The sequence below is a fragment of the Dermacentor andersoni genome, chromosome 7, assembly GCF_023375885.2.
Source record: "Dermacentor andersoni chromosome 7, qqDerAnde1_hic_scaffold, whole genome shotgun sequence".
NCBI classification, from domain to species: domain Eukaryota; kingdom Metazoa; phylum Arthropoda; class Arachnida; order Ixodida; family Ixodidae; genus Dermacentor; species Dermacentor andersoni.
In genome coordinates, this window is record NC_092820.1 from 91,791,346 (window position 1) to 91,803,584 (window position 12,239).

General features: G+C 44.7%; 1 protein-coding gene across 1 annotated transcript in view; it reads left to right on the forward strand.

The window, feature by feature from the left end:
- The first annotated feature begins 8,496 nt into the window (after positions 1–8,496).
- The window catches only part of LOC126534776 (scoloptoxin SSD14-like), a 175,288-nt gene continuing 171,545 nt past the window's right edge, over positions 8,497–12,239 (forward strand). Inside the window, exon 1 of the mRNA XM_055072696.2 lies at positions 8,497–8,601. Coding sequence (XP_054928671.1) covers positions 8,579–8,601 — 23 coding nt within the window. The 5' untranslated portion in view covers positions 8,497–8,578. The remainder of the gene's footprint in view (positions 8,602–12,239) is intronic.

Sequence of the window (12,239 nt, forward strand, 5' to 3'; positions counted from 1 at the left end):
ATAGCGCTGGCCCTATGCTACCTGTTGGTGGCGCCACGCACTGACCCATTTCAAAGGGGATGATCATAGCCTACAGCCATCTATCCTGATATTCCTCCGTTTTCAGCGTGCCAGTCGGTTGTGCCAGCTGCTACAATATATGTGTCTGACCATGTGTTTATTATAGCGAGAGCATTATATGCCCCATTACGCGAAAACCTGGCGTCGTCGTCGTCGGCGTGACCTAGCGATGATATCAAAAATGGTCGACGGCGCAAAGAGTAAAAACACGTCAAACTGATTGGCGTCAGATTTCTGAGGGAGGTTAAATTTCCTGTAAACAAAGGAAATTAAAGGCTTTGAAAAGAAAATTTGGTACATTTCCGCCTGGGTGGCAATCGAACCCGGGCACCGGAGGTGCGAGACGAGGAGGCTTCCCCAATGCCAGAGCTGCTTTTTTTGTTTTTCTTTATTGCCTCGCGCGACGCCTCGGCGGCTCCACGGTTCTGGCTTAGTAAAGATGCGCCTAGTGCGTGCGTCATTGCACACGTCATTTGGCTAACAAAAGGTGTGGCTTAGCGCATGCGTCATTGAGCACGTGACGGCACAGGCAATTAGGCGGCGCCACGTCATGAGTGTATAAAAAGAACGCACTGCCTTCGAATCGAAGACATCGGTCGGAGACATCTGACCAAAGGGACTGTAATCCTTTCGCTTTCTCACACGCAAACCTTCTTTCTTAAGTGTCTTAGATTAATTTTTTTTTGTGTTTGATGTGACGAAATGTGACTAAATTCGCGTGCAGAAAAGCGCCAGAAGGTAGCTTGTGTCTTACTGCGAAATCACCGTATGCGTGGCGCACCAGGCAAATCTGGACCAACGATTTTCATGCCGTGGAGTGCGTTCCCTTTGTATCTGGCTGTGAAAAGTTGGGTGGACGTAGCAAAAAAAAAATAATGCGTATTATTAGCGTGCCTCAGCTTGTCCCCTACACAACGGCATGTGTGCTGGGAGCAACTTTGCAGCGCCGGCAAGTGGGAGGGCACTTTTCGACCACGTCGCACCATTTAAAAGGTAAGTAATTGTGCTTGCTACCTACGCGCGTATTGTGCGTGCTTCTCGTGTGTGCACAGAGAACCTTGCGAGCGTAGGAAATAGAATTCGCACGACGATAGTGAAACTAGTGCCGATGCTTTCTGAGCCCTGGCTGTCGGAATTTAGTTACGTAAATTTATTGCCTCAATGCGAAATTGAAAATCTTGAGAAATGTTTTCTAACGATGAGAAAGATTACTTTCGGGTAGAATCGTGTCCATTATTTGGGCCTGTGCGTGATTGCTCAAGTCTTTGCTGAAGTTGCATAATTACGATTCCTCTCCCTCTTCATATATTTTTACTTTAATGACGTTTCCTCGCCTATAAGTGCTTCAACGTTCTAAATAATCGCTGCTTATGAAGTTTTCGTTTTCCGAGCAACCATAGGGGAAAAATGTAAGCAATTACAGCTTGCTATTAGGATAGCTTACTTTTGAAGACAAGCTATGTTGACATAACTTGGACCCAACTAAATATGACAGGGGAAGTTGCCTATACTAAATCACGAACAAAATGAATTGTTATGTAAACAAGACATTTCTTTGCAAGTGCTGCTGCTGCGTGTGTGTTAAAAATTTTACTTTGATTAAGGGGTCTCGTTAGCATGACATTCATCAGTGACTTCGACCTTGTGCTCTGTTGCCCCCCTGCACTATAGTGTAGACATTGTTTTCGTGACAATTTTAGGTCCTCCTTACATGTGTTCACAATGTGACAGCTTTATTTTGCCACTGCTATAAGTTAACATGGAACTTATAATGGCGAGGCCCTGATCCACAACAGTGTCCACGTCTGGGAGGAGCCCGAGAAATGGAGGGACCTCGTGGCTATGTCTGAAACAGCACGGCGTGTAATCTGGATGGTCGGGTCAGGTATGACTGAAGTGTACGTGTTCCCAAAATTAGGATCTCGGGATCATTCGTGAATAAGTTTATCAGCATATTTCTTAAGACAACTTACTAATTAGTCCAAATATTTATGAAACCTTTTTCAATTGCTGTTTATCTGTGTTAGTAGACGTTATGCACACATTATAGTGCTTTATATAAAACTAGACCTAACATGTCCTGATGTCGTCGCGTTGTCGTAATTTAACCTTTGTCATCCGATTCTCGTCATCCCGTCGTCATCACGCAATCATCGTCACACAGTCGTCGTCCCGCACTCATTTTATCATTGTCATCAATGATGTTACATCATACCATTGCTGTCACGCAGTCGTCTTCATAACGCCTTCTTCATTCCATTCTTCGTTTAGTTAAGCAGTGTTTCTTCGTCATTGTATTTAATTATATTGTAATTGAATCTTAATTGTACCGCTTTTGTTATATTGTCATCGTGAGACAGTCGCTATCATGACTTTATTGTAAGGCCATCGCCGTAGTACGTCACCGCTAGCATCGTCAGTCTAGTTTCGTCGCCGACTCTCGTGATGGCGTTCTCATTTTATTGTGACTGCATCGGTGTCATACAATCGTCGTCATGAGTCCGTGCTCATGGGCCATCATGCCAAGCGAGTGCCTTAACAGAGTCCTTTCAATTTTCTAAATTTAAATTATGGGGTTTTACGTGCCAAAAGGACGATCTGATTATGAGTCACGCCGTAGTGGGGAAATTCGCCCCCATCGAAATGCGGCCGCCGTGGCTGGGATTTGATCCCGCGACCTTGTGCTTAGCAGCTAACACAATAGCCAATAAGCAACCACTGTGGGTTAACGTGTTATCAAAATGTGTGGCATATAGCCGAATTAACAGCTCTCATAATTACCGCTAAACGTTTTAAATAATCATGACTTCAGTAATATGATATGTCGCTACATTGCGCGATTGCTATTCGCATTACCATTCTTCATTCCGGTTACTCGTTCACTGGTGCCCCTTTTTTCGCTGTTTTTTACATGCACACTGACCTGGCAGCACACCCGTGACGCTTATCATAGCGGCAACAATTCCAGGCAAGCCATTCTAGGTTCTTGCTATACGAGAAAAGGGCAATTCTTGCTAGGGTATGGTTATACAACATAGGCGTCCAACTTGAAGTCATGGGTCGGTGAGATGGGATACGCAAAATCATACTAGGAAGAAATTGGTATGAGGGTAAATATATAGGAAACTTATCAGCAACATGCGGCTTGCCCAAATTTGAATGCATTCGTATTCTTTGGGTACTTCACGCACATTCCGGATACTGTCTATCTATCTATCTATCTATCTATCTATCTATCTATCTATCTATCTATCTATCTATCTATCTATCTATCTATCTATCTATCTATCTATCTATCTATCTATCTATCTATCTATCTATCTATCTATCTATCTATCTATCTATCTATCTATCTATCTATCTATCTATCTATCTATCTATCTATCTATCTATCTATCTATCTATCTATCTATCTATTTTTCCGCCTATCTGTGTCACTGCTTAGTCAGTTGTTGAATCGTAGCATCCTGGGTCCTCAGCATGTGCCATTGTATACATACGTGCCCCTTTCAGAAAACCTTTTTCACACGGACATGGGTCGCTGCAGGTGCGGGACTGGGTAGGCACCGTTGTTCGAAGAAACACTTTCTTGCCGACTTGGCGTACTGGTTGTGTGACTGCAGGAGTGTTCCGCTCTTCAACGAACGTCTCTGACGTCAACTTGGGCAAGTAGGTATATGTCTCGAGGAATGTTCCGCTTTCACATGACAAAAAAAACAGGTCCTTTCATTTTCTCCTATGGTGAGTCGTATTAACCCACGTCACATGGGTTCCTCAAGGACAGAAGCCCAACGTTTTAGGAGGCTGCGCCGTAAATGCACTCGACATGTGCCGCGTTTTCACGAACGCCTTTCACGCAAACGCATGAGCGAGCTGCACCATGAATGCACTAGGTGTGCGCCGCTCTTCAATGAACCTCTCGCCAACTTGGGTCACTGGCTATGTGCCACTGAGTGTACGGGAAGCGGGGTAACTGTTCTCAGCTTTCTCAGGAACCGGCGCGCACGGATTCTCTTTGCCACTGAATGGCACAGCGTTTCCAGAAATAGGCGCAATAGAGGAGCCCGGTTGCTAGATGACGCGTTTCTTAGGCACAGTGAATTTGGGAGGCCACGTGCAGGCTTCGCGGTGGCGGCGCTAGATGGCGCTGAGTGTTATTAGGGAAGCGGTCAAGGGGAGTCCCGTCCCACTCCAGTACACGCCTGCTATATAGCTCGTTTTAAGGTGCCAATACGTTGTGCCGCTATATTAATTCGAAGCAAACGCGTCACCGTCGGCAGTTATCGTGAGATAGGCTCTGCAGAAAGTTTTTCGGTTCGAAACTGCTGTATATGACTTGCACGAATTGATCGAGGACCTTAGCTCACAAATTTCATGCAATGTTAAATTACTCATAGGAGGTCCCCCTGACAGTTCTTGTAACTCCGGGACCTCCTTCTGTACTAATGATGAATGACGAAATAAAAAAAAAATGTGAAGTCACGTTCGAAGGATACTACGCAGAAGACTAAAGTGATGTTAAATAGCCGAGCTAGAAATGGAGAATGAGTGAATGGCGGTCAGGGGCTAGATTCGGTGGAAGAGTATGCTAATGTAGATGAATCACTCACAAGGCAAGCAAATAACGAGAATGACATTGACAGAAGAATAAAATTGATAGTCACTTTAGAACACGCTAAAAAGGATGAAGGATGAAGGCTGAAGGATGAAATCACTCATTAAAGAAATTTGACATTCTCATTCGAAAGTGTTGTTACTTCCTATTGTTTTCGCTTTAGTTGTTCTCTATGTCGGTCGCCTAGACATCGCCACTGATTCTGCGTGGTTAATGACACCTTAGAATGGTCGTGGCAAGTCTATAAAACCAATTAAGACGCATACGCAAGTTCACTGAATGATTTTTTAAAAAAAATTTAGCCCTTCACTCGACGAGGGTTGCTACATGCACTTGCTCATTGTGCCATCTATCTTGAAGCGCAGGTAGAATGAGAGGGACGCGGAACGGTAAATTTGACAAACACAGAGCGCTAACTTCCGACAACAATCTATTTCCGGTTCTGGCAGGTTTACTTATACTTCTCAAAAAGTCATAATACACGTGCGCGCGTTTCAGTCTTCCCAGCAAACAAGGCTGGGAAGACGCCACGGAGACACTTTTGTGGCCACACTGATCATTTAGAAGGACGTCCGTTCAATACGAACAGAGATAATCGAGCTCTGTCAGTAATAAAGAAACTGATGACTTACAGGCCCATGCGCTTGAATCTGGGCGCCATAACACCTAACGGTCGTCGGATTTTTCGACCCATGAGCCATCTAAGGCTTTCGCCTTAAAAAAAAAAAAAATGTGTTCAGGCGAACATTGCAGGCATCATGAAGTCATGACGAGCAGCTCACCACTGTCCCAGAAAAGAAAAGCGAAGAAATATTGTAGCATTGCAATATCTCTATGTCGATCAATCGTATCGGTAGTAACACATTGGGGAAAAAATTGGAGGTAAACAAACAGAGCGGAAAAAGAGCTAAGGACCACAGAATGAGCGTTGTAAGGAAAAATGACAGCGGTAAAGTTAGGAGATCGGGACAAAGCGATATGTAATGAATAGAAAATGAACGTTGCCAATATTCTTGTTTAGATTAGGAGTGCGAAATGAATTCGGGAAAGGGATGCGCAGCACATAAAACCAATGCTCTACTAGAGAATAGGTGCCAAGGGAATTGAAGCGCAACAGAGGACGGTAGAAAACTAGAATGAACAATGAAATTAAGAAATTTGCAGGCTTAAGGTAGCGTGAGCTGGCGCGAGGCAGGTATAATTGAAGATCACTGCCAGAGGCCTTCATCCTTTGCTGGACTTACTATTAGGCTCACGGTGACGATGGCGATGATATAAAACCACCTTTGATTTAGTACGCACGACCGTATCTTTATGTAATGGCTACTCGAATTGATCGTAAAACTTGCCGATGATGATTGGCACACGGCGTCAGTCAAACTTTAGGAGATGAGTGCGAATGCTCATGTGTATATAGTTTGAGGAGAATGCGCTTGCAAAAGCTGCTCTGACGGCGGTAGCTGTTATACCGCGTTTTCTTGGAAACGAAAAGTGCTTTAGAATGTCGCCTTTACCTTGATTCTATTTCTTGCGCAAATATACTCAGAGACGAGCATTACTTGCACGCGAAGTCAAAATTAATTTTAATAATTTAAAAGTGGAGCAATTAGCGTTTACACAATTAGGTTGCAGCACATATAAGAAGTTATGGATTGTAGCAGGTGAGATTGTTAGGCGTAACCAATTGAAATAAATTTTCAGGATTAGGCCAGTTTTGTGGTATTCATTCCCAACGTGTGCAACGAAATATATGGGAGATACGGTTACTTTAATGCTTCAGTGCATGTAACCGCGGTTTGTTAATTAACTAAGTATAACGGTACTGTTCTTGATGTAAAGTTCATCGAGCTCATCTTGATCGCAGTACCATCCTGATAATTCGATCCAAGTAAATATGGATTGCAAGGAGACCGTTAGGAATTCTTAAATTTATTTAACTGCCACAAACTAGTGTTTCAATTGTTATTATTATTTCTTTAATTTGATGAATACGCATTTTGATTTTTTTGTTTTATAGCCGCCGCTTCGAATACACACAAGTGACGGTGCAGAATAACGCTATCTGCCAAACGTGGTCTTTAGCCATTTCTAGCCTTTTGTAACGATTTCCCCACATACTGAATCCGAGCTCATAAATCTGAACGGGACCATTCGGTGACAGAAATCCAGATTTTGACGTCATGTACTGTAATCAACTAAAAAATCATGAGTCATTACATTCTGCGAATACGGATGTATTCGCAGAATATTCGCGAAGCTGTGCAGCACACGACAAACAGGTGACACAGAATTTCATTCGAACAAAGGTACGAACACAATTATTGTCTTGCTCGGTGGTCATCGTCGCGAAAGGTACGCGCATACATTCATTTTTACACATCCGCGTTTCTTCGTGCTACACATTCGTTGTATACACTCGTGTTTTCATTTCGCGATGTATTGAGGGAAAGAAATGGAGAGCGACTGGCAGTGGGCCAGTGCCCTCAGTGGCTTCGCAGAAGGATGGGCAGCCTGGCAACGCCAGCGTGAGGAGGGGCAACGGAGCCAGCTGTGGAAGAAAACAACGACACCAACGAGCCAGCGAAGGCGCCAACGAACCAGCTCTTGTAGAAGACGACCAAGAAAGCGCGATCAGTGGCACGAGCCATTGCTGATAATGATAGTTTTTGGTGACAGATTTGTTGACGGACACGAAAAATGCACGGAACCCCAGCCATAAACCGTTTTGCTGTAAAAAATGCGGCGGCGTGTTGCGATATCTAACTCGGAAAAGAAAGCCGTGCACATAGACCTTCCGCGGAGGGTGAAAAACCCATAAACCCGTACGGCTACATTCATTGAGGTGCCTCTACTGATGTCGTCATCTCTGCCATGACGACTGTTTTGCAGAATGTCATAACGTGCAGGTCGGTTCACCTGACAAGCTTGAGTTTTCTCAGCGCGAAAATATGCGAGTATAAATAGATATACCTTGGTGCTAGATGCCCGTTTAGGTTTTGTCTGCACGAGTCTATAAATCTCAGGCGGGGCATCCACAGGTTGTACGAGCAATTTGCAATTATTCTTAGGTCTAGCTGCAATGCGATAATTACCCGATGTTAACAAAATCAGCCTGCAGCATCAGAGTCATAGTCCAGGTTGCAGCAGCTTTCAAATAACGATGACGGACCGCACTGACCAGCATTTATTTATAGATTTTATATTTTATATATTTCGTGGGCTCAAATTATTTTGTAGAAGTTCAATATGGGTATTTACCAACTGATCTACCATTCTTGACGGTTTCCCTACATTTTGTTTACAACATAATTTTCCATACGCTTGGAGACTCTCTCGAGATAGCCACCTAAAGGTAAGAGCATATAGGCTGCTATGCTCAAAGAGATGTTTAATTCCGGACTGGGTGACGCATTTCTCAATAGAATTGTCTGCAGACTTCAGTGGTATTGACAGGCATCTAACAGAAATCTCGGGGTGTGGAGAGGAGACAACGCGAGCGTGTGAATGTGTGCGCGAATTAGCAAAATAGTTACGATGACTACAGAGACGTCACTTTGACCAATTTAAGTGCGCCCTCGACAAACAGGCGCGATATTTTCGAGTAATTAGATCCAACGCACAGTATTATACGCTTAGAGAGCTATTGGTGCTTAGCTATGCGCCAGCTAAGCACCAACAACCAGCCGCAGTGGGTAAGCGCCTTGGCGCGAGGAGCAAGAGCCTGCTTCTTGGCCTATCCCCCATAGTGGGTATGCGCCACTGCCTGGGACACAAGACAAGACAAGACAAGCAAGAGCGTGCGCCTTGCGCGTGTCGGGTGCTGGCGTGGAATAGAACAAAAAGGGCTCGCTACCGGGACCCGCATCGCAGATCCTCAGGAACCACCTACAACCACGATCACAAATGGCAGCGGACACGAGTGGCAAGTAAGTGAACCTATCTGGGGCAAGCATTATCCTGGGCATACGAACTCGTAACGGGTGCCACAGGGTGCACTTCCGATCGCGCTCGAACACAATCGGCGTTGAACTTCTCGGTTGCTACTGACGTCATTTGCGCAAACTACGGGACGCGTTCATGGGGAGTGGCGAAATTTCCGCCCCATCAGGCTCGAATGCCGTCAGAAGGGTCCGTGTGGCGACCGCATAAGGGTTTCAGCTCGCATTTAGGGTAAGATTCCAACATAGCGAGTGAAAGGCTGCCTTACGAGTCGAGTCTTTGCTAGTGGCTACTCAGCTATGAACACAAGGATCTATCGCTTACTCAGAATGCACGATTGAATGCGTGGCGGCGGAAATGCCTTATTCGTGTTGAATGTGATATCGCTTCTCTGTTCTGTTGCTGCAAAATTTCGAATAATGTGCTGGTGCGCTTGTACGTGAATAATTTCTGATAGTTACGCCGACGTAACCCACTGGACAGAATGGCAGAAGGACAATTTGACAGGTACTTCAATGTGCCCTGATAGAGTTGTTCGGTCTTAGCGCCTATGTTTATGCTGCGTAACTGCAAAAAGCGCTATAAAAAAGCCTGATAATCGCGGTTAATTCGGTGCCCCGAGAAGGAAGGTTAGCACAAGTAGTTATTGATGTTCGTGCATTCGGCTTGAGTAATTCTTCCTAAGTTATTTATTGCGCTCATTTCTTTGGAAATTTCCAAGGGCTGATAGTATTCGAGACATGGCAGGATAATTCTTCTGTCTGTACATGCGTGATAATTGGGAATAGTTCCATATAGAACGCGACGCGCCATTGCTGAAGCAGATTTGTGGGGTTTTACGTGCTAGAACCGGCCATCTGATTATGAGGCACGCGGTGTTGGAAACTCCGAAATATGTTTTACCACCTGGTGTTGCTCCAACGTTAATCTAAATATCTATGAGTGCGCGATGGTCCTTTAAGAACGGGAACACGCGAGCGCGGGGACGGTGCGCTGCGGAGACTGTTTAGAGGGCCAGGAAGTGGCAGCAAGGGGAAGCATGTGCGCGTGTGGCGCCATCTAGTGGTCAGGTTATAGTATTGCAAATGTTCGGAAACAATGGACGCGACTGTTTGACGCTGGAAAGACGACGGGAAGAAAAATTTATGCAGTGGGCTATCATGCCCGGGCTGGCTGATCCACAAGACAGAGCTCCAGTAGACACTAACCCCGGAGTTCCTTACAGCAATCATTCTTTAGAAATGTTTATACCTGACTTGGCCTAGGTAGCCCGTTGGGGATATATTCCTGAAGCACATGCGACGCAGAAAACGCACTATAATGATGGAACTATCGTGTACGGCCTGCTTTATCTTATGCATCTTCATCAGGCCGAAAGCTAAGCTCAGGGTCACAATCGCTTTTCGAGTGAGTCATTATTACAGACTGGCCCGCTAATAATGGGATAAATCCCATCTACTGTTTATTAAAATGCGCCGCCTCAGATGATGAAGGCTGCGTCTCCGTGAACTTTGTAAATCTAAACGTCTTCTCACGTGCATTCCTTGTCGTGAAAACCACTCTTCTGATACAGACACGATTTGGTGGTGCGAATTTTGTATTTATGTAAATTAGTGGTGCTTAAACCTAATGTTACAAGAGTCTTTAGTTGTGCTTGGCCATAAAATGGTCTAGATCATGATACTGTGAACTGGAGAGCTAACCATCACGGTCTCTTTACAGAACTTCTGCAGTTCGGCACACGCAGTACTTTCTATCCGGTGTGAATAGTTTACGCTATCATTTCCGGGTGTATTTCGAGCAAAAGACTAAAGCCATTGTATGGTATGATGTAAAACCAGCTCTGCGATATTCCGCAAAATGGAGGAAGGTTCATGAAAGGAAAAACTGACATCCACACATGTGGCGAAGCTCACATGGTGGATCAACCGCCTAGGAAAGGGAAAGGCGTTGGCGGCGAGTTCGAATCCCGGACCGGGACAAATTTTGCTTCAACTACGAAGCTTTGTTTCTGAGAAAGCTGTGTGGGTTTTCTTTGTGGCTTCGTGTTGCATACGGGTAGATGTCAATTTTTTTTTCATGTACCTTCCTGCACCACGCGGGATCCTGCAGAACTGATTTGCCATATTCATTGTCTTTGTGCTTCGAGTTATGGATTAATTCTGCTTCGCATTGCGACCTGCTAACCTCCTGGTTAGTTCAGATGGTATGGTGACCACCGCGGCAAGGCGTCGGTCCCGGGTTTTAATCCCCGACAAGAAGGAATTTTTCTTCAACTCCAAAGCTTTGTTTCTGAGAAACCTGTGCGGGCTTCCTTTGTAGCTTCTTGCCACATGTGGGTACATGTGAACCTTTCCTTTCACTAACCTTCCTCCATCTGGCGGGATACCACAGGACTGATTTGCCACATTCACTGTCTTTGGGCTTCGAGTTGTCCATTAATTCTCCCCTGTCTTATATAATAGCTCTGTGTGGGGTGTTTAAGGAAATAAAGAAAAGTAGAATTCTGCGTCACACTGTGATCTGCTAGCCTCCTGGTTAGTACAGATGGTATGGCGACCCTCCCGGAAAGGCCACAGTGTGGGGTTCGAATCCCCAACCAGGACAAATTTTTCTTCAACTGCGGAGCTTTGTTTCTGAGAAACATGCTTGGGCTTCCTTTGCAGTTTTACACGTGTGGGCGTGAACTTTTCTTCCATTCATGTGCTTTGACATACTAGTGGTAGACCAAGCATGAAGCAATTGTAGGAGATCTCAAGCGCCACGTGGACATTTCTCAGGAATTGCAGAGTACCTTTCTGCAAAAGGGTGTGAATAGCTCGGACAAAAATGGGATAATTCGTACCATTAGCATCACAAGTTTCCAGAGCGACATACTGAAAACATTTATCGTTGCACTGTAAATCATTCTGTGAAAAAAGAAATAAGTAAGAGTGATCTGCATTATTGGTTGTCGTATCTTACTTCACTCACCTAATGCATCACCCGCCGCGGTTGCTCAGTGGCTATGGTGTTAGGCTGCTAAGCACGAGGTCGCGGGATCGAATCCCGAAAACGGCGGCCGCATTTAGATGGTGGCGAAATGATGATGATGAAATGCGAAAACACCCGGGTACTTAGATTTAGGTGCACGTTAAAGAACCCCAGGTAGCCGAAATTTCCGGTCTCCTCCACTACGGCGTGTCTCATAATCAGAAAGTGGTTTTGGCACGTAAAACCCCATAAATTTTTTTTCACGTAATACATTTGTCTCTTTATTATACTTTAAAGATAAGTCTGTCACACGAATTAAGAATTATCTTTCTGCCTAAACTGGAAAGTTTTTAGAATAACGTTCAGTTCAAAGAAATCTATCGCTATAAAATCAATATTTGGGTCATCTTTTGCTGATTTGTATTAATAGTGTTTCCCGCCACATTGCCCAAAAAAAAAAAAAAACTTTGCGAAGTTTTCTCACTTCGGAGACTACCTTTGCTTCCTTTGGAACGAGACCTTTCATGCAGTGTGAAGGTGTCGAATGCGGCGATGCCCCTGTAACAAATCAATAAGCGGCGCAACTTATACGTAGGGACAAAACATCCGTACAATATATGTCCGCCGCTACGTGACATCCACATTCCAGCTC